This window comes from Lasioglossum baleicum, chromosome 12, assembly GCF_051020765.1.
Source record: "Lasioglossum baleicum chromosome 12, iyLasBale1, whole genome shotgun sequence".
Lineage (NCBI taxonomy): Eukaryota > Metazoa > Arthropoda > Insecta > Hymenoptera > Halictidae > Lasioglossum > Lasioglossum baleicum.
This window is the reverse complement of record NC_134940.1, coordinates 15,523,507-15,547,016: the sequence shown is the minus strand read 5'-3', so window position 1 is coordinate 15,547,016 and position 23,510 is coordinate 15,523,507. Positions and strand designations below refer to the sequence as shown.

Sequence of the window (23,510 nt, the reverse complement as noted above, 5' to 3'; positions counted from 1 at the left end):
CGCTACTGACTCTATGACACGCGTATCGCACTGAAGACTGGCTAACGCGAAACTTTAGCAAACAGAAAATTTCAGGTAAGAGATCTGAGTGGTAAGACGATTGCACGTGTACTGTGAGACCTGAGCACGTTGACCGCCCTTTTATAAGACTTTGACCAGCGCAACAGGTATACTAATATTCTGGGGGTGAACATTCGGCCCTCTACCGAAACTCAACATTTTGACCCACAACGCTTACCCCCTCCTAATCGCGCCGGAGCGTGCGCGCTAACCAATTCTATTCCACCAAAATCTATATTTTATCGAACATTAACTTTAACTTATCTATCATTAACAATTAACTTGACAGAGCTAATCATACATTTACTGAACTAAACACAATGTATCTATACAATTGCCGAAATAATTCTTTTTCAATGAAATGCAATTCCTATTCTATTGGGAGAAATTAAAGCATTTGTATCTTAAAGTTTCCTAGTTATTACCTATTTTAATTTGGACCTAGCAATTTGTTCGTGATTCTTTGAAGAGTTTACAGTGACTACTATTGTGTAGTATGTATTCAGACGCTCTCAGAAAAAAACGGTAACATTCTTAATATTGGACTACACGACTTGAACTTTTTCGAGAAGTTACAGCAACTAGTTTACTTGCACGACGTAAAAGAGAAATTTAGAAAAAATTGGAAAGGGGATTACAAGAAAAATAATAAAAGTTGCATTTTACAACTTTTTTATGTGGGACTATATTGAAAATTTAAGAAATACGTTTTGCAGATCTGTGTTGATTATTATGCATTGCGAAAGGTTCATTAAAAATCGGTTGATGCGGCGAAAACGACAGACATTGAAAGATGTAAGAATCGACTTATGTCCGAACCGACGCGACGGTTTTTCTCTCGTATCTCGTCACAGAAAACGCGCTGACCTTATCATCGCGAGAGGGAGGCGAAACAACGCGAGGAAAGCACGGTGCGCGGGAACACGGAGCACGTGATGACTATGCACACCGGCGTCCCGGTCGAACTTTAAAATCCGCGTCGAATTTCTATCAAATCTCTTCGTAATTGTGACAAATATCTCCAACGTACTTGGGGACCCAGTGACCGAGTATCGACGAAATACACGCAAATGCAAGCAAAAGATTGCAACTATTCTAATTTCTTTTTTCTTATGAAACTCTGTTACCACCCGTATTCGTCTCTTTTTCGTATGAATTCAATCATCATAGATTACTCAACATTTAAGGAATCAAAATATGCATTGGAACTATAAAGTAGAATATCATTGAATATCGCACAAAATTTTGATTGACGTAAAGGTCGAAACGACTTCTGAACAAGTGTAATAACCGATTTTGAATTTAGTAAATTTCTCTAGGTATGAAAAGTAACTTGCACTCGGCGATAAGAAAACTTCAAACAATTCTAGACCGTTAGCGTTTATTGCAGTACAGTTTATAAATAAATAGGATACGCACACAAAGAGTTAACAATGTTTATAGCAAAATTGAGTAGATGAAATTCAAAATTGTTGGAACATTTAAAAAATTGAAGATGTTAATACATCATTTTTCGTCTATTAAAATCATTAAGGGAAGAGATAACATTTAATTTAGTTTTTATTTATTGCAATTGATGCAGGCTAGTCATTACTCGTGTAATAAGCGGTTAATTTACTAATTTCTCTAGGTATGAAAATTAACTTGCACCCGGCGATAAGGAAACTTGAAACAATTTTAAACCGTTAACGTTTATCATAGTACAGTTTATAAATAAATAGGATACTCACACAAACTGTTAACAGTGTTGTAGTCGCTACTGTTTGTACGGCACGCGTATCGCACTGAAGACTAGCTAACCCGTAACTTTGGCAAACAGAAAATTAGCTAACCCGTAACTTTGGCAAACAGAAAACCAGCTAACGCGTATCGCACTGAAGACTAGCTGAACCGTAACTTTGGCAAACAGAAAATTTCAGGCAAGAGATCTGCGTGGTAAGACGATAGCACGTGTACTGTGACCTGAGGACGTCGCCCGCCCTTTTATAGTACTTTGACCAGCGCAACAGGTATATGTATATTCTAGGGGTGAAGATTCGGCCCTCTACCGAAACCCAACGTTTTGCCCCACTGCGCTTACCCGCTCTTAGTCGCGCCGCACGGTGGACATTTCCGATGAAATCTGTATCAAAATCAAAGAACTTTCGATAGAAATGAGATAGAGCTATGATTTTTTTTCTTTTAAATTCAAGCTGAGACATTGCAGAATATGGGAAAAATAGAGAGATTATGTTACGAACGTTTCTTAACCTTCAAAAATTCGTTGAACTTGCACAATTTCAAGAAATTTGTGCTTTATCCAATACATTTATTGTGGTTTATCCAAATCATTATATTTATTTCTGTGTTTTATACATGAGAATACAATATATGTACCTTTAAACAAGTGTGTTATCAAATGATTTCATTAGTTTTGCTCATAGAAATCGATTTTTTGCAAAATCCTGAGGCCGTAGACAAGTTTTGAGACCAGATTTGAAATCAGCGTGAAAAAATCTACGGGAAATGAAGTACAGCATGTTCAAAAAAAAATTTTCCGCGCGTGGTATTGGAAAAACCGCAATTTTCTCAACGTTAAAAAACGTTCTTACCATAATCTCCCTATTTTTAATTTTAATAAAATTTCATCGCTCTACCTCATTTCTATCGAAAGTTCTTTGATTTTGTCTCCAATTTGGACGAAAGGTCCCACTGTGCGCCGCACAGTGGGTCAAATCGACGTTCTACGCCTATTTTACTATTATTTCAATATATAAAGACCACATTAAATAGGTCGTTGGAGTTCGTCTTGGTGTCAGCTATAACATTATTGGATAAAAAATATATAGTTACAAATAAATAATGAAGGTGACCACAATTTTTTATTGAAAAAATATTTTTTTTGAAATTTTTTGTATTGATATTTGTAAAAGACTGTATACTGATTACTTTTTGTAGGAAACATTTTTTTGTCGCACCACTGGAAATGTCTGAAAACTCGTGTGAATAATGAAGAATAATTGAAAACTGGTTATTCAGGCATTCAAAGAAGAGTAATCCATAATTATTGAATGAATGAAGGTGATTGCATTTAATGAAATAACAAAAATGTGTTATTACTGCCTCATTTAAAGAATTACAAAAATTCAAACAAGATCAAGTATTATATTTTACAAAGATACTGACTATATATATATTCAATTGATCATACGGATTTTCTGCTTATAACTGTATTTATCTACGAATAAACAAAAATATATACTATAATTCCTCTTAACAAAGGTAAAATACAGGTCTTCAATATGGAAAAACTGCTGTGATGCTATACTACGATGCTATTAATATGATCTCTCAAATACAAATGATTCAACTAAGCTAGCAAGAAGTTCGAATGTTTATCAATGGTCGTATAATCTAAAAAATTCATAAGATTGGTCTGGGTTAGGTCTTTACACTCTTAAGAGTAGCTGAGTGGTCGTCAATGCGACTCGTGCAACGCGACTCGCCGCGGAATTGCGTGTCACGCGACGCTTTAAACTATCATAACTTCGGAGTTGGAATTAGTTGGGATCTAAATTTTGCACGATCTTTTAGAGGAGATCTTGCCAAAAATGTTCCACTATGTTAGAATACACGAATCGACGGGAATGACAACTTCATCCCTTGTCAAAGGTGAAACACTTCAACGTTTTTCCTTAGTTGACTAAATATTTTTTTATAATAAATTATGAACAATGATGTTTAGTTCCTGGTGCGTTCTCAACATAGATATACATTCTTCATATAAAAAAAAAATTGGACACTTAATCTTCAGTAGGTTTTCCAGGACATCATTATGAAGAAAAGGAATTTTTTCGGTGATAAATTGTATCTGAAAAAGTTTGATCTTTGAACGTTTATTGTAACGAGAGTTTTTAATACCTTTAATTAAAATATTATCGTTTTCGAATGTAGAACGTCGCGTCGATTTGACCCACTGTGCGGCGGAACGATAAGGATAATGCCGTGAAGTCGTCGTTGTTTTGGTCATCGGACCATTTTGATCAAGCTAATGGTTTCGAAAAAAGTCGGAATTTCGATGCACATACATATTTGTACATTTGCGCATGTAATCGAAACGGCAGCAGATTAGTCATCGGTACACGTGGCGCTACGTGATGTCGTTTATCATATTGGTTACGTTTTTTCCTATTCGTTTCATCCGATGTATCGGCCAAATGGTAATGGTTGCTGGTTATGCAATCATAATCGCGACTTCGTCGACGTGTCTCGGCGTGGTGACGTCGAATACGTCAATATAACACCGGAAAAAAAGGTTGATATATATTCACGACGATTCGCTAATTACTACGGCATAAACAAAAAAATGTGTATCATTCCGCGCGACGGTAGACGGTAGTATGTATGTACGGGCGGCCTTGGCGGCTCGAAACAGCTTAGACCGTTGCGATTCCTCGACATTTACGCAAGATTAGTTTTATATTTTGTTTTGAACCGCGTAAAAAGGCGACTGCTCTTTCCAGAGTAATGACGGCTATTTAATGGCTTGCAACGACGTCTGAAAGGTAAACGTGACATAACGCTCGAGTGCAAAAAGAAACTCCGTTTTATATCGGCGACGTCAAGATAAGACGGCTTTATTTGGCGTTCATGAAATTCGTCAAGGACGACAGAGCCTTGGTTAATACTTCTTGTATCTCTGTTTGATTATGCGCGCAGATAGGCAACGTTCCATGAATATTCGTGCAAACAAAGCATCGCGTTTAGTCTGACTGGTACGAATGCAACGGTATGTCCGTTTTCTGCAAGAAAGGGCAGGTACCTGACGATTGTATTTGCCCGGGTTGTAATGACGTGTCCAGGTTACAAGGGGAGAGAGTATATGACCTCCATTTCGAGCCAGGGAGAGTCGTTGATTACCTGAACCCCGCCCCGTAATGTCGCGGCGAGTTCCATTCTTCTCGTGCTAATCCCTCGACCGCCCTTCCCAACGACCCATAAACGCTCCGCGAACATTCACAGGCATAAAGAAAGTGGCTTATAAAATGGTCGAACTTTACACCCCCTTGCAACTTAAACCTATCGATGTCAACAGTCTCGGTATTCCCAATGTACCTGGAATTTGTATACCTCGCTTTCTTTCTCCCCTCCTACCCTTACTTTAGTACGTGTTTACAGTTTTATCGTTTTCCTTTCTCTTTGTCATTAAACGTCCGTGAAGCTTTATGCATATTACTTAAGCGTTTCGCCTGACTGATTAACCCTGGGACTCCTGCGAGCTCTATGTATAGCTATGCCGTATTCATTTCTGAGCCACACCGATACTTCAATAATAAATATTGACACCGGCTCGAGCTTATCCCCACCGTTACCACCACGGGTCACGAATCACTCCGCCACGCCGTAGCACACGGAGAATTATGGGGGAGTTTCTTTTTTTCTTTCTTTCTTTGTCAAAAGATCAATTTTTTGTTTGTTGCAGAATCTTGTAGCTTAACTTCGTAGGAATGTCTCTGCAAAATTTTAACCCCGCTTATTACACGCAATGCGAGAGAACTTTGTCTCAAAATAAATTTATAAAACGTTATAAACAGTTTATTTTCGTTGCAGAACAATTGAAAAGATTGCTTATGGATTACACTTTTTGTTAACTGCAGTAAATTTTTCTTTTTGTGTTAATGTTTTAGTACTTGCGAACATGAATTTGCATTATGTGCATGAATCGAAAACCAACTTTTGCGACAACCTAATATTTATTTAGCAATATTAACCCCTTGGAATGTTGGATTCTAGGCTTCCGAACCGATGAATTGGACGAGCTGGAACTGTTCCATGTCCAGCGCACGTTCGCCTCGTTTAAATCCACCGGATTTCTTTTTGTGGGGTCTGCTAAAAGAGACTGTGTACAAGAATGCTCCAATTTTCTATACATATACCAACATTATACAGGGTGGGGCAATAACTGTTAGACACCTTCGAAACTGTATAAGTTTCACAGAAATATTTGCCGAAGTAAGATTGCACAGTACAAAGGCGGCCATCCGGTGGCGATAATAGTTCTTTTACAGGTGGAGGTACTTCGGACATTTGAAGGTCACCTTAATTTTTTTAAATGGAATGAGGTATTTTTTAATACATCAATCGATGCAGCTGGACGTTCGTTATAAAAAGTCAGTAGTTCAGGAGATATTTTAATTTAAATAACTCTAAAACACCATTACTGCCGTACTAAGACGTTACACAAGTAAATAAAAGCCTAACATCTTAGTACGACAGTAATGGTGTTTTAGAGTTATTTAAATTGAAATATCTCCTGAACTACTAACTTTCCGACATACATAATTGGGTCTATCTTCTCTATACAATAAAAATGCAGTGCTGACTCATTCGCTCACTCACTGATCAACGCCCTGGCTAAACCCTTGGACCTAGAAAGCTGAAATTTTGCACAGAGGTTTCCTTTATGATCTATACAAGGGATAAGAAAGGATATTTCGAAATTCAAACCCCAACGGGGTGAAAAGGGGTAGCAACGTTTGTACGAGTAATATTTTGTTCGTGGTCAGATTTACTTCATACTTGGTCTTAATGCTCTTTGATATAATTAATCAAACACCTTTTTGGCATTTCAAAAAATTCAACCCCCAAGGGGGTGAAAAGGGGTTTTGAAATCTAAGATGGCGGCATGACATAAAAGTAAAACTCTATAGGGTTGAATGGGGGGTTAAAAGGTTTTATGGAGAAACAATATCAATTTCCGAGGGCATTAAACGGTTTTCTGTGCGAGCGAAGCCGCGGGCAAAAGCTAGTAACCTATAAAAACCGGAATTTAACACTAGATGACAAAACTTGTGTATGCGCTGTAGCAAATCATTGACATACACGTCATTCTGAAGCTCTATTCATAACTTGCAAAATCAGTCAACAGTGTTTGATTTGCTTGTGCGCATCATATTTTTTTCAATCGTGGAAAATTTTGAAAATTGGCGAAAGAAACAGCATTTGCGGGAAGTTTTGCCGAGTCACTTTTTTGCAAAGAAAACTGCAGCCGAAAGTCATCGTTTGCTCGTGGAATTGTATGGCGAACATGCTCTTGCGAAAGCACAGTGTTTCGAGTGGTTTCAACGCTTTAAAAGTGGCGATTTTGACATCAAAGACAAAGAGCGGCTTGGACAGTCGAAAAAGTTTGAAGATGAAGAATTGGAAGCGTTACTGAAGATCAGAAGGGAGTTGTGTATTACGAGCTTCTAAAACAGGGTGAAACCAGTACTGGAGAGCTGTACCGAAAACAACTGATTCGTTTAAAGAGAGCATTGAAGGAAAAACGGCCAGAATGGGAGACCAGACACGAGACATCGATTTTCCAACGTGACAATGCTCGGCCACATGTTGCTCAACCCGTTAAAAACTATTTGGAAAATAGCGGATGGGAAGTTCTGCCCCACCCGCCATATAGTCCAGACTTGGCGCCTTCTGACTACCATTTGTTTCGGTCGATGCAGAATGCACTTTCCGGAATACGCTTCACTTCAGTCCAAGGCATCAAAAATTGGCTCGATTCGTTCTTTGATCCAAAAGATGACCGGTTTTTTGGGGATGGCATCCACAAATTGCCAGAAAGATGGGGAAATGTTGTAACTTCCGATGGACAATACTCTCTGAATAACAGAATTGTACAAGATTTTTCTTGTACTCGAATTGAAATTGGATTGAATTGAAAAATATCCTCAAAAATTGGTGCAAAAGTGGTGTCTCTCCGTCTTTAATCATTGCTTAAACATGTTTAAACAATCATAATGTATTAATATTGGATATCACTGTATTCGGGAAAGTCTACAGAATCTTTTGCTGTAAAGAACAATTCAATATCTTTTATAATAACATCACAATATTTATTTAAAGTTGAAAAATATGTTTTTTTTCAAAGCCATGCTTTTCAAAAACTGTGCGTATAGGAGGAAAATTAAGGACAGATTCGGAATCAGCGCAAAAAACTCTATAAGAAGGACCCAACAGTATATTGAAAACAAATTTGGTGTTGGACAGTGTTATCAAAATCGAGGTCGGACACTTGGGGTTCTTCCCTTGTTAGCATCAGCAAAGTTTCCAAACCGGTATTATGCCAAGGGTCTCTACCGAAACCGAAATAATACCGAAATGATTTTTCCAATGGGGAGGTGCCCCAAAGAAAAAGGAAATCGGTGGTGCCATTTACTCCAGAACCGTCGAGAAGCACAGTGATCTAAATTACTTTAGTATACACAATATAAAGACGTAGAGCTCCGTCGTAAAACCCTTCGTGCGAAGGAACGAGCGCCAGTCCGAATTCAGGTAAACTATCCTCCGATAATGCATTCATACCGTGACCGTCATAAAACATTAATCAAAAGACCTTCCACAGGATATACCATCGTTAAGGCGGGTAGACTCGTTTCCAGGATTGCCAGGGGGCGGAAGTCGACCCTTTCTCAATAATACAAACACTGGGTTTTTCACTAGCCAAAAACGCTAAATATAAGATCAACCTCTGCTGCGATCGTTCTCGAAAGTCTTACGTTTATGAGGGGTAATCTGGATTATTCGGCAGCACGTTGTATGCTTTCGAATAAAGCAAATTGCGGGTCTACTCCCTTAAGCGAATCTTAAACATATTTAATAATTATGTGTTTCTTGCTAAATATATTCGATTATTATGAATAAAATTTACTAAAATTTGTAGCAACGTTAATTATCAATAATGTGAGTCGTGGACTATGTACAGTCACTCGGAAAAATATTCGGACGCTCTAAAAAAGACGACAACTTTTTGAATATTGTGCTATACCATTTGAACTTTTTTGAGAAGCTAGAGCAATTAGTTTACTACAGGATGTGAAAAGAATTGTTTTCAAAAAGAGCAATTGATCGGAATTGTAGTGAAAATCTACAGAAGGTATATTTTAAATTTTCATTAAGAGAGCCCAAATAAAAGTTTTAATGCTTCTAATTGATTCTCAAATAGTCAGGTCGTTTGGTACAATTATAAAACAGGTTATACTATTTTAAAGATCATCAATAATTCAATTTCAATAATTCATCATAGATTTCAAGATATAAATTTTGGCCACGAATTCAGCCGAATTCGCCATTGTGCGCTGGTTCGGTTACCGAACCCGAGGGGATCCACCCGGTGCGGTGGTAAGGATACAATTTTTACAGTTACATACGTAGTAGAGAATACAGGGTGTCCCAGCTAACTTGACCACCTTGAATATCTTTGTTGTTTCTAAAGATACGTCAAATGTCTGATGGACAAAGTTGAATGGTAAAATGGGACTCATAAGATATCACCTTCATTTTTTAAAAATGGAATCAGGTATTTTTTAATACATCAATCGATGCAGCTGGACATTCGTTATAAAAAAGTATGTATGTCGACAAGTTAGTAGTTCACAGGAGACATTTCAATTTAAATAACTCTAAAATACCATTACTGTCGTACTAAGACGTTACATAAGTAAGTAAACACTAACGTCTTTGTACGACAGTAATGGTACATATTTTAGAGTTTTTTAAATTGAAATATCTCCTGAATTACTAACTTTTCTACATACATAGGTTAGTACTTTTTTTATAACGAATGTCCAGCTGCATCGATTGATGTATTAAAAAATACCTCATTCCATTTAAAAAAATGAAGGTGACCTTGAGGTCTCGTAAAAAAATTACATGAAAAAAAAAAGGTGGTTGGTATCTTATGAGCCCCATTTTACCATTCAATTTTGTCCTTCAGACATTTGACGTATCTTTAGAAACAACAAAGACATTCAAGGTGGTCAAGTTAGCTGGGACACCCTGTAGTAGTAGCATGTAACAAACGAATACGTAAAGAGAAAGAAACAGAGAAATTTCGTAAAAGTTTACTCGATGATTTCAACTATTCCGACGGAACCGTTTATTTTAGTCGAACGCCGTGGTCCGTGAGGTCACATTTAAGTTCCCGAGAGTAGAAGGGAAAGAATAAAAAATGGACCTAACCTCAACCCAGTTCTACGACACAATACAGCAAGGTAAACATCCAAGTAAAACGGGACAGAGGCTGAGACCGCGCTTGTAAGTACCCACGTTTACGTGGTGTCTCTCTCGACGGTCCGTGATCTACGTTTACGGCGATTACTATATGTATGTACACTGCCGCTCAAAAGTATGTGGACACTTATCGTGTTCGTGAAATTTGTGATATATAATCTATTATTACTATCGAACAATATTTATTGCTAAAGTCTATTATGAATATATGTGTACATGTAATGTATTCTAACAGCATCAAAATAAACGATTTAGTTATTCAATTTTCTTAAATAAATAAAAGAAAAACTATATGGGATCGTGTAGATGGACAAGTCCGAAAACGATGTCCCAAATTTGAAAAACATTTGTGTTCGACATCTTAGAATCTGAGTGGAACCTTATTGAAAGTAAAGTAATGAAAAAGTTATGTAGCCAGAATGTGCCACGACTAGTAAACGCGGTCATAAAAGCACGCGGTGGATATGTAGACGAAAAGAAAATATAATTATTTTTTATCATTATCTCTCTCTCTCTCTCTCTCGGTGAGATATTTAATAAATTATTATTAAAATATGTTCTCCAATACTGTACGAACTGAAATACATACAAGATAATCAAATTTACCAAAGATATCGTAACTTTTTTCAGGTAGTTATAAGAATTAAGGAAGTGTCCACATACTTTTGAGCGGCAGTGTATGGATCGCGAGTTCAGCGCCAAGGAACTCCCCGCCGCGTATTACGCGTCCGATTGATCAACTTCCATTTAAGTCATGTTCGAAACGTTCGTAATCTACCGTTCGACCATCAAATCTGAGAACCTCTACGCCGGAGATGGTATCTCCGAGTTTTGAGAAAATGATCTCTTTCAGCTCTGCTGACCTCTACATACATACATATAAACGCGCAGCAGCGTGCTATCTGCTCGAAGAAAAGGAACAGTGAAATATGGCTACCGCAGCCGAAATTTTTCCTATCGTTTCTGGGTCACTAGGGTGGCCGTTAAAACATCGTATCGAACACGGAACGAAGGAAACCGAAAATAATGGTATCGCGCTGGGCTATGTACCTCGGTTGCTCCGAGCACACGATAGCTTATCGTCGTGATTTTTCAACGACGCGACGATCACCCGAATGACACGGCCGCGACGATTGCTACCGTGCTGATATGTACAGTTGCGCGAGCATGTAAATAGAGAAATTGGCCCGTCGATGTAAAGTACATTCTTCTGAAGTTGTAGTTATTATATTCCTTAAGCTAGCTCTTAATTGTTAGTACTCTAACTCAGCTTAATTGTTAGTAAAGTAAATACGAAACTTAAAATAAGAAAAATCATACACAGTAAGAAGCATAACTGATTCCACACACTTTAAATCAGAACAACATTTTTATGAATGGACCAAACGACTTGAATTTCTCTGCAAGGTTAGAAGAATTAGTTTAGTAAATGATGTGTAGAAAATATGTTGAACAAATGCATCTGGACGGAATTGTGAAAAATAATAGTAAAAATTGATTTTTACAACTTTCTTAGCTGGGCCAATAACGAAAATTCAAAAGATGTGTCTGGTCAACTGGTATAAATTGTATACGTTCTGAAAATTTCATTGAAATTGGTTAATTGGTTCACGAGTTATAAACGATCAAAAGTGGTAAAAAGCCGGAAATTTAGAAAAATTGCCATTTTTACCACTTTTGTTCATAACTCGTGAATCAATTAACCAATTACAATGAAATTTTCAGAGCGTATGTAATTTATACCAGTTGACGAAACACATTTTTTTAAATTTTTGTTATTGGCCCAGCTAGAAAAGTTGTAAAAATCAATTCATAGTATTGTTCTTCACAATTCCCCGACCAAATGCATTTTTTCAACTTATTTATTAGACGTCATTTACTAAACTAATTCTTCCAGTCTTACAGAGAAATTGAAGTCGTTTGTTTGGTCCATTCATATTAGTGTAATTATATGTATATAATATGTATTTTATTTTACAACACAATCAATATAAATAATATATTTAATAATACTATATATAATATAATAACTAATACTTCGTTGGGCCACCATTCTTTTGGATAATTTCAGCACAACTACGAGGCGTAGAATTAAACGCATATTTTAAATTTTCATTACGTGCTCTAATAAGAAGGTTATAAATGGTGTCTCTTTTTAGTTTTTCATGTAATTCTCAGCAATTGCAATTTTTTCAAAATATTTTTTGCATGTCAGTTGGTAAATCAATTCTTCTAATTGCTGAAAAAAAGCAAGTCGTTTGGTCCGATCATAAAAAAGCTATACTGTATAAGTTCACAATAAAAATTGCTGTTGCTATTGAAGGTTTCATTAAAAAGTGTTCAGCCTTGTATCATAGATTATTCAAAATTATGCAATAATTACCAGTCGGTATTGTGTTAAGCTGAAATTAATACACCGATGTCGTTAAATCTGCTTAATTCGTTCACTGCTTTAAATTTTACCTTTCCATTGTCGTGATAAATGCATAAAATCCACAGTCTAATAATTACAACGACCAAAGACTGGTCGAATAAATTATCGATATCGTAAGTTCCTTCCTCGCTTCCTTCCTTGTTCTCGTTTCGGTTCGAACGGAAAAAGCAAAACACGACAAATAGAAATAATTGGCAGCGGTCAGTGCACTACTCGCGGTGCGCGTCCCGCGTTTTCAGGGACGTGTTTTGTCGCACTGGTCCGGAAAATGTAGCGCACTGCGACAAATTTATATCGGCCGCCAAATCGGCATGGGAACCACAACTCCGAGTCATCGAACTCTTTTCAAAACAATCGCGACGTCTGCCGAAAAATCCGGACACGATTCGATTTGAAAAAAGAAGCAAGAAAAAAAATTATAGAAGAAGAACATTTGTCAAAAAAGCAGGAAAAAGAGAGATACCAAATTTAAAAAAAAAAACAGGAACAAGAAATCAATAATAATTCACACGAAAGAAAAAAGATAATTACACAACAAATTAAGGGCAGAATGTGTAATATACACACAATAATAATATATTCATATGTGCATCATATTAAAGATTGAATAAAGTTCGATGTTATACATAGATCAGGCATGGACAAATTTTTGCTCGATCGGAGGCATTCTCAAGGAATACCGCCATTCCTCCCGGTCGCGCGTCTCGCTCCCCGTAGCGGCCATAGTGCTTGGAGCTCTATATGTAGTGTCTGTTGCAGATTATATGTAAATTCAATTTGTCCCGGTATAGGCTTTACTTCTGTCCAGGTACTAGCTTAGATTGGATTTAATATGTCCAACTATTATTATAGGTTTGAATTATTCTTGTTAATACAATTAAGACATTCACCTAAACAATGATTTTTTTATTTTAAATTACTTTACAAACTCTGAACTGTATGTTAAAAGTCTAAAAAAATTATTTTTGTTTATTTAAAGTGATAAAATTTAAAATAGAAAAACATGCTGTCCAGGCATAGGGTACTTCACCTAAGATCCGCATAAAAAACTTGTAAAATGCAACATTTAGTATTTCCTCTACGATTCCGGTCAAATGCAATTTTTGAGAAAATTTCTTTTCACATCCTGTAGTAAACTAATTGCTCCAGCTTTCCAAAAAAGTTCAAATCGCATAGTCCAATATTTGAAAAGTTACGGTGTTTTTAAGAGTATCCGAATATTAGTGGGAGTCACTGTAGCTCCACTTCCCTGCAAGTGACGCGTAAACATTTTATTTCGCATAAAAATCCGCTGTCTACTGATTAAACGTTTCGCTCCTCGAGTTTTCAAGTGCACACTCCTCCTTGGAAGCGTTGTCTGAAGCGCGAGATCGATAAAAAAAGATCGAGTTCGCGGAAGTGAATTAGCAATAATTTCGAATTCGTAAGGCCCGGTATTCTAATGCGAGTCGTGTGTGAAATTAAGGACGAGCGTAAAACGCGTTTTGCCTTCTACGTTACCGCGACAGGACTTGCACGATCGATCGCGCGAGTCGTCTCTCAAATAAATTACTTAAAATTGCTGACTTTTTGCAGAGGAAGAAAATAAAGGCAGCCTGAAAAAAGCAGCCGGTCAGTTGTATCAAGGCGGGAACTGGTCGATGAAAAATTTTTTAGGCGAGGAGAACATCTAGCAAAAAGTTCTCGAAAGAAATTAAGCAAATCATGTAGCCATTAATGCCAGCGGCAGTAACCATTTTGATGGATTACGTTCCGCCAGGGTTAGTAGAAAGACCTCGATGGATCGGTATGGTCGTCTCGCGCGATTGTCCATTCTTCCCGCGTGTTTGTCCGGTGTACGGCCCTGAGAGCGTTTCTCCTCGTAAGTACACGTGTACGCACGCGAGACGCGCGTATAAATACACGAGCGTCGTCGGTTTATTTATACGCAAGGGTGCCCGTTCGTGCGCGCGCGTGTGTGCGTGTGCGCGCGCACATCCAGCTGCTCCCCGGTCTCTTTTCCACGCCAAATGCACACGCACGCACACGTGCACGCATGTACGCGTTCACACATGGAACAGAAAACTACCCGCGACTGCGAGACGGTTTGTTTCTCCTGGCGAAGCAAAATTCATTGTGGCGACGATGGTTTAGCGAGCGACGGCCACGTTTTCCGCTCGCGATCGACACGCTTGATAATCGCGCGCAGCGGCGAAACTTGCGGACGCGTTCCCAGGTTCAAGATCGCGACTTTCACGCTGCGATCTCTCAAAATTCGCACAAGATTTTTCCATTCACGACCATTGCAACGTTAACATTGTCCCTAGACTGCGGATCTTTATGCATTTATGAAGAAATTGGTTGGGTGAAATATAAAACAATATAAAAAATATAAAAATCCAAGAATGTTGTAACGTTGCTTTTAATGTAACGAAGTCGTTAAGGGATGAAATCAATTTCCATGCTATTCCTGCTTCCCACAATCGACGCAAAACATTTTTATCTTGCATAAAGATCCGCAGTCTAATTATGACCAGGCATTTACGGCTTATGAAAATGTTCAAAAAAGGCTAAAATATAATATTCGATAGAATTCTGTGGAATTTTCATTTGTTTCGGATCTACAAAGACTGTTTCCATGAAGAATAGGATTTTATTTAATTCCACGTTCTCTTTGAATTTGTTCGACTGAAATTGGATAATGCATAAACATCCGCAGACTAATTATGTCAGTAGACAGCGAATCTTTATGGAAAATACACAGTTTACTGCCTGAATTGCAACAAACTGGAGTGAAATGGAAATTTATTTTCTTACTTAACCCATAGAAACTGCTGTACCATTATTCAAATTATCAAATATGTTGGTGTCTAATCAATTACTAAAGATTTAAGCATTGCACGAGGTATTCTATCAATTTCATATTCGTGCAAAGAAAAAAATTAATATGGAATGAAATTATTCAAGGTTGGAAAAGCAATGTTTCATTTTCCAGAGAAAATAGCTCCGAGATCAAAGGGTTAATATGTATAATAGATTGAAAATATTATGCTGTTGCATATGAACATCTACATATTTTGTATTTCACAATTAATGTAATTGCTTCCGAATTGTAAAATCTAGATGGCGAATTTGAAACTTAGTCGAATCAATGAAACATCGAGAAATCCTTTTTCCATTTCGAAACTCTCGAGAATGGGGGTGGGTACATATTTGATTATACACGACCATAACCACGTGATATTTAAAAAGTCTTACGAGTAAAAGGTTTTCGAAAAGTCTAGAACAAATTGAACGACAAGTATACTGTATACATGTTCCGGTACGAAATATTGCGCGTTAACGCAGCTGCGCTTCCCTCTTTGTATCTTTGATTCACCCCATACTTCTCGTCGCCCCCTCCACTTCTCTTTGTCTATTCTTTTCTGTACACTCTTCTCCGCAAAACCATTCGAGTCCCACCGATGCGCTACTTTGATATTTCGAACGGGCTGGACTGCCGAATGCGATTTGCGATCATCAAATCATATCTCAACGTTTGATCGAAAAGAACATTTATCCAGTGCGCTAGTTGACATCGGAGTTTCATGATCGTTAACAGAAGTAATTGTATGTTATCGTAGTGGAATGACGAAGGGAAACGGTAAAATTTCCAGAAATTAGAATACGCCGTACAAATATATAAACGTTTCTATATCTAAGATTTTATCGTGTTTTTATTGTTCGTTTCGAATATAATTATTCCGGCCGGTAACGATAGGTAGGCGAGGGTAGGTCGGTTGAGCAGTGTGTTCGCGAAACCATAATTTCCCGCCAATTCTTCGCGCATTAACCGGACCGTGAATGAAGCAGTATGTACATTGGTTTCGCGAAAGTATCGGGAGCACGCGAGTCGATCCGTTCGCGTTTAAACGAATCTAATTCATCCGGATCGAACGAGGCCGGCGGCAATAGAGTTTTCACTGGAGATATTCGAGCGGTGAGCGAGCAACGTGCTAGGATCGCTTACCATCGGCCGACGCCAGCCTATCGGCATTCATGAATGAGAAATTCGCCGAGGATCAATGATGAAAATTCGTTAAAACGTTTCTCGCGTAAACGAATCCCGGTATAGATTCGGTATGGCAAGAAAAAACTATTAGTCGATGCCTCGCATCTAGTCGACGAAACGAACGTCGGAAGCACGATATCTATCGAATGTTTCTATTATCTCTCGATCCGCAAGTGAAAAAGCACGATAAATAAAAGAAGATCGTGCGGCAGCGGCGGTTCGACGGCGCGAACACGCAAGCGTGATTTCTTTCCAGGAACCTATACCTGTGTGCACCCGACGGACATAGTGAAATTTTGTCAATGGCAGGCAGCTTACTTTTCGGTGGATCCGAAGCTCGGCTAGACCGTGACAACCGGCTAACGATGTAGCCAATCACGAGGACGACTCCGCCGAGGAATAACGTGCTCGCGAGCACGAGCATGGACACGCTGAATCCCGGCGCGAATCTTGTCTCTGCATCCTCCATCTTCACCGCGTGTTCTCGAGTCACTTCACTATAAATTCCTGTTTAACTCACCGCACCAACGACGCGACGCGCGTTTCTCGTCTACTTTCTGGACCTGTCCGAAATCAACGTGGTGAACTCCGAGCCACAGACACGACCGCGTGCGTTCCAAAAAACACGAGTTTATCTTACAACGATCGCGGCCAGTGCGTCAACTCCACGGCGGGCCTGAATCACTAGCTTTATAGACAGGACTCGCGAGATCGACGCGTCTTCTGGCTTCCGCCACGGGCCACGCGAACTGTAGAAACGAAACACCATGGGCCAGTCGGCCAGTCGGAAATATCCGCGCGCCGCATTCGAATTCTCACGCGTTCTTTAACCCTTTCCCCTTCGGCTCGATCAACTTCGAATAGCAAGCACACGTTTCTTCTACGCGGTACGCGTAGGCTTGCGCAAACCCTTCGGACGGAAGGATACAGTTCCGTGCCGCGAATTTCGTAACCGTAACCGTAACCGTAACCGTCACCGGTGTGTCGCGGTGTACGTTTCTAGACCGCAATAGTGCTCGTACCCGCGCCGCGCACCCCGTCGAAGGAACAACGTTCGCATTCCTCGATCCCTGGATCGGTTTTTTTTCTTGGCACCGTTGCGAGATTCGTCCGTTGCGATGATTAAGTTACCGCTCTGCGAACGGTTTCTGGGTCACCGACGGTTCGATTTCGTACGCGACACACTTCGAAGTCCGAAATTTCGTCTGCCGGAGCGATCCTCGTCCCGATGGTGCTCGGCGGCTGCGGTTATCGGCGAGCACTGTTCAAGTTTTGTGTCATGGTTGTTCACGCGAACCAGCGCGAAAGCCCGAAGCCGGCGGCGACTCTGTTTCGTTTTCGTGGGAAGAAACGAGAGAGTGTCGAGCTTCGTTGTTGATAGAATCTCGTAAAAAACTCGTCACCTGGTTGCTTTTCCGAGAATGGACACGGAGGTTGCGAAAGAGAGACAACAAAAAAAAAACGGGGAAAAAAGAAATCAAGAATTGCGATTCACTCACGGCGATCGTTGTTACCGCGCGAAACTTATGTAAGCTCTTCTAGCGATCGCGTGCTCTGGCGGCACACTCTTAAATTAGACGGAGTCATCGCGGTGCTCGGAACACGTTCAGAAGTTCGACTCGCGAGTGAACGGAACGATCGTCGCAGCTTGAAACGCGTGTTTGCCGAAACGCGCCATTAGTGCCGGTATATACGCGCTGGCGCCTGTGCTTCCTGCGGTTTAATCCGCTCCTACCAACATCTCCCACTATGCAACATCCCCCACGAAGGATCCGAGATGCTCTCCCACCGCGGCGAGCGTCGGACTGTCGGACTTGCGCCGTGGAAATTCCACGAGTTGAATAGCGCGGCGACCGCGGCGTTCGCGTTCGCGGCCGCGAATCCGCTTCTTCGGTTTCCATTTCTTTTCGAATCGCATCAATCGATCAATCGATAGCATTCAAAATTCTTATCAACCGCTGGCGCTCACGTATCATTCAATAAAATATAAACAGACGAATACTGTGGACTCGAATGGACCGGTATTCGTCGCTTGTTATGGGATTAATTGATAATCGTTTTCATATTCTAAACAAATTGATAAGATAGAGTTGAATGAATATATCGTTGGCTAGTAAGTTCCCATAAGCCACCGCGAATTTCGGGGATTCGAGTGCCATTTTATCCTAGACACGAACCACGCTTGCTCGGTTATCGTAGGTGCAGTGTCCCTGAGTGTCCCTGCCTGACCGATAAAATCCGTATCTACTGAGTAAGATTTGCATTTCCTACGCTTCGATGATCTCATCGGTTCGTACTTCTCAAGTGGAATTCCTCGAGTACAAGTTGAGGAAAACTCGAAGTAGATTATTCTACTTGTTTGACGTAATCAGACCGCGCCTCCTGCAAAATGGGAAATATCGAATATCCGGAAACGACAGTATTACGTTGTTGCGTTAGATCATTCGTAGAAGATGCTCGTTTCCTGAAACGTGAGAACGGTATTCCCAGCGTTGCAACGACTATGTAGACATTGTAGACCTAATTTTTTTCTAACGTTCGTAGTCGGTCAAGTCGGAATTCGTAATTACCGATCAATTCGACTCCGTCGCCGCTACTTCGGAACTAATTGTTGTCGTGCTACACCGGAAGCAGGTCTTCCATGACCGAAATACGGTAGAATTATCCACGTGGAGCCGGTCACAGTTGTTGCACGATCTACAGTGACCTAACGACTGAGCTGACAAACGTGAGCTCGTAACGGCAAGATGCGTTAAATTCAACCCGTTATTCGCCCCGTTACTTTTCCTCATTTCGAACGTCTTCGTCCTCGATTCAGCTCTCTCACGTGCAAGCTTCGGCCACCATACTGTGCCAGTGTGTACATAAACAGACGTCTTCGCATCCAGGGTGTTAAATATATTATGTTCAATCTCGCGCTATGCCATCCTTTACTCTATCAAATTGTTTAAATTTCTTTCCTCGTATCTTATATCTTACAATTTGTAACTGAACTAAAAACTAAAACTGCGGTTTCTTTTCTAGAGAAACGCTCTTTCAAGCCCTTGCGATTCAAGAGATTAAACGATATCAATTGTGTCTGGGCTAAGGAGTACGCAACTACTGCATATGTAGGCAGTCTCCACGCACTTGTCATCAAAGTCTACAGAAAGCTTACGATAAAAAATGTAAGCCGTATCGGGCTAATGCGTCTTAAGAGTTTGCTCCGTGACTCAAGTTTTCGTTCCATCTGGGACTTTCGATACCGAACTGCTGCGCACTAAGCGTCAACTTTTTTTCGTCGCTTTGCTGATAATTAAACAATGACTGCGGCCGATACGAAATGGTCTTGTTTGTTTTTTCTTTATCTGCGCGTGGCTTTCGACGATTCGCTGCTAAACTCGCTGGAACGATCGGGAATTTGTCAAGTAATCTTGTTTTTTTATTTTTTTTATTAACTGTTCGTTGAAAGACGCGGTACAGCGAGTCAAACAAAAGTCACACGCATTTCTTTGGGAACACCTTTATGGTCAAGGTGAACCCTGATGCGGAGTTAAAGGTCGTTTGCCCTACGCGATAACCTGTCGAGGTCAAGTTTCACGGACGCTTTTCCCCCTTCTATGGGTTTGGGGAACGCATTTCATAAGAGTAACCGCGTTACGGGAGTACACGTGTAACTCCTAAAACCAGTCCAATCGTGTATACATCGTTTATTTCAGACTTTCTCAATTGAAAATAAAGAAAATAATGCACAACAAAACGGTTTCCTCGGTGCATCCTTTTCCCCTTTTTCTGAGAAACTGCAACTTATAACAGGAAAGTCTCAACACGCGTGCTGTTCTTACTCGTATTCGTGGAAACTCGTCACTAGCAAAACGTTACCTGTGGAAACAGAGGGGAGAGGGAACGCTGAATTCAAATATTCCGAAGCTAAACTCATCGGGTTTCTCGAATCGGTATTGTATCTTATCTCCCAGAAGTGTGATCTATATCTGAATCATTAATAATGAGTCACTTACAAGTATCGGACGCCTTGTGACAAAATTGCCGCGCAACGCAAATAACACAACGTTTACCATTTAGCATAAGCCAATCTTATTCTGCAAGTAATATAATTACGGTGTCTAGAACTTATAAAAAATTTGGAATCTACAAGCAATATATGTATATATTTAAGTAGTTTTTCCGTATAATAATGATCGATATGGGAAGTATCGTTCGATATGTAATGATCGTGTGATTTTGATTCCAATGCATGCCCGGATCCAGGCGGCGCGTGTCGATCTCAACTGTACCTGAACTTTGAAATTGGCAAAGCGCCATGAAAGAAGTGCGCAATTCCGCGGTTGAGATCCGCTACGCCGCGTCTACGTTACCGGGAAGAATAATTTTGGGCGGTTGCGACGCAGGGGTGGTCGGTGCAAATTCAACGGCCGAAAAAACGATCGACAAAGAGCTGGAGAACGAACGTCTTGTTTGCGTGTTTGATCCGACGCGACGCGACGTCAGACTCGCTGAACCTATACATATATATGTGTGTATACCGGTTGGACTTCAATCCGGCGAATGGTAAACACACGTACAGCATTAACGCGTGTCTTGAATTTGCTCGTTCCACCGGACGACATTGGTGTGCAGGTTGTTCCCGGTTCCGCTGGTCCCTTTAGACACTTCCGGTTCGAGTTTTCCGCGGTCTATCGGCAAACAGTTCGATAGCCCCGAACTGTCAGACTATCGTCGTCGCCATCCGATATTACGTCAGTTTCCACTGACAGAACAGACCCGCTTTAATAACGGAGCTACCAGGCACGCCGAGATAATTTATTTAAATGTCAACATCTTCCCTCGGAACGACGAACGATGTCTGACGCTTTGTTTATAAACATAGCTCTCGCGTCCGACGGTGTTGCAGGCCTCGATCGGCCAAAATTCATTCTTAATGAAAAGTGCACGCGTACCCTCGGTCCTCTTATCGGCTACCGGAAAACACTTGTCAGCTCACGTGCGTGTCGTACAAAAACAATCGCACTCACCGTCAATCGGACGATCCAAGTCGATCTCCAGACGATCAAAGTCGATCCTCGGTCGACACTCATCCGCCAGCAGAAGAATGGTCATCCCAGGAAGAACTGTTTACGTTTCGATTCTATTCGATTCGATTTTTTATCCTCGATTCGATCCAAGGAAATCCACGTTTATTCCCCGTTGGTGGTGGTGTCGGCAGTGCCGATGCATCGGTGTCACGCCTCTTTGTTTATAATATAATGCAGGCGTGACGAGGTTCTTCTCCGCCAGGAGTCGCATAATCCCCTCCACCGGTTAGCCGGTTCTCCCACTAGTCAGCTGACTGTTTACCACCACTGTAACAAGCATTGCCGACGTCAGCATAATATGTAGTACACGGCGAAATAAATGCGAGAGGAGACCGTTTTGGCGGGATAATGTTGGCGGATCATGAAAAATAATAGAAATCAAATAATTTCGATTTTTTAGACGTGCCAATCAAGTGATTGTAGTGTTATCGATCTATTTGGTCGGTCACACAGTACCCACTGTTTATGGTTTCGTTCCATCTCAATTTTTAATTATATATAATAATTGATAAGAAATCTTATTTTTTTCTCACAACTCAATTTAACAAAGATGGCACTACTGTTCGGTGAGGCGAGTAGAAATAACAGGAATCTGTGTTTTGGTCGGTATTTACCAGTATTTACCGCGTAGAGGTAACTGTGAGACTTACCTCATCGACGGTGTCTCGTTCTCCGTTATCGACTCGCTCTCTCATGACTCCGTCGTCGTTGACGTCACGTCTTTTCATTTCACGAAATATAAAATACTTGTATTAGGTAATCAATTGCGTTCAAAAATTTCGCGTTATTTTTATAAAAATGTTTCGATTGCAAAGCCAACATTATTTTGAGCTAGATTTTACTTCCGTTGAACAGGTTAAATTAACGCGCGCTATTTAAATTGGTGCTAATTTATTTTTTAAATACATCATTGGAAGAAAAGAAAACCAATGATATACATATGTATTATGTATGTCTAAATCAATGGCGAATTAAGTAATTTTGTAGGAAAATATATTAACGATTGTAAGAGGAAAAACAAATTTGAATCTGAAGCGCCATCTTACATTTTCTTTTGTTTTAGGAAGAACAATGATCCGAATTGAAATTGACATATGTTCCTACCGTGGCTCCTACTTAAATTCTAAGTGATAAGAAAATCGTATGACTCAAAATTCTTCTAAATAATACATATATATTTTTACTATTGTCAGTTACGCAATGGCTTAACGAGCGATAATCTTAGAAGAAGCTATATAGGTTAGTAACTAATTCAATGATGATAATCTTCATACGCATGTACATGTCACATTTTCAAGATAATCATTCGATATTTCATAATATAATAAAAATGACGTATTCAGTATTTTCAGTTGCGACATCGCGTTAGATACACGATATATTCACGAGTCATAAACATGTTACAATAAATATATATATATATATATTATTCTAGAAATTAATTATTTATATAAGCGTGTCTATAAACAGACTATTTTACGTAAAATCGTGCAATACTATTCGACATTCTCGTAATATCGAGTAATTAAAATCGGTAGAAAGTTTCTGCTTGAAAATAAAATATTATTCTAAAACATTGAACGATATTTTCGATGATATCGATATATTTCTGCTTGCATAAATTAATTTTTTCGTTATATAAAGAAGCTGTTCACTTAAAAAGTCACATGTCTACCAACTTCGTCATTGACTCGCTCTGCGCAATCCAAATCGTGTATAAACAGTAATTCATACTTTACATACAATTTTAGCAGATATTTTAAAAGACATTCACGTATATAAGGTACATGACAAAATAATTGCAGCATTATTGAATATTGTATGGACGATTTCATAATTATCTAGTCAAATTTCCACCAATTTCCAA

The 23,510-nt window shown here is 39.5% G+C and overlaps 1 protein-coding gene across 5 annotated transcripts in view; it reads right to left on the bottom strand.

Moving 5' to 3' along the window:
* LOC143214475 (transducin beta-like protein 2) overlaps positions 1–21,809 on the bottom strand; it is an 80,297-nt gene extending 58,488 nt beyond the window's left edge. Inside the window, exons 1-2 of one of the 5 annotated variants that reach the window (XM_076435582.1) lie at positions 17,975–18,300; positions 16,890–17,134 (exon numbers count right to left, since the gene is read on the bottom strand). In XM_076435582.1, coding sequence (XP_076291697.1) covers positions 16,890–17,040 — 151 coding nt within the window. In that variant the 5' untranslated portion in view covers positions 17,041–17,134; positions 17,975–18,300. Of the gene's footprint in view, positions 1–16,889; positions 18,301–21,583 lie in introns of those variants that run through there. The other 4 variants (XM_076435583.1, XM_076435584.1, XM_076435581.1 and 1 more) reach the window with 4 other exon arrangements.
* Between the last annotated feature and the right edge of the window lie 1,701 nt (positions 21,810–23,510).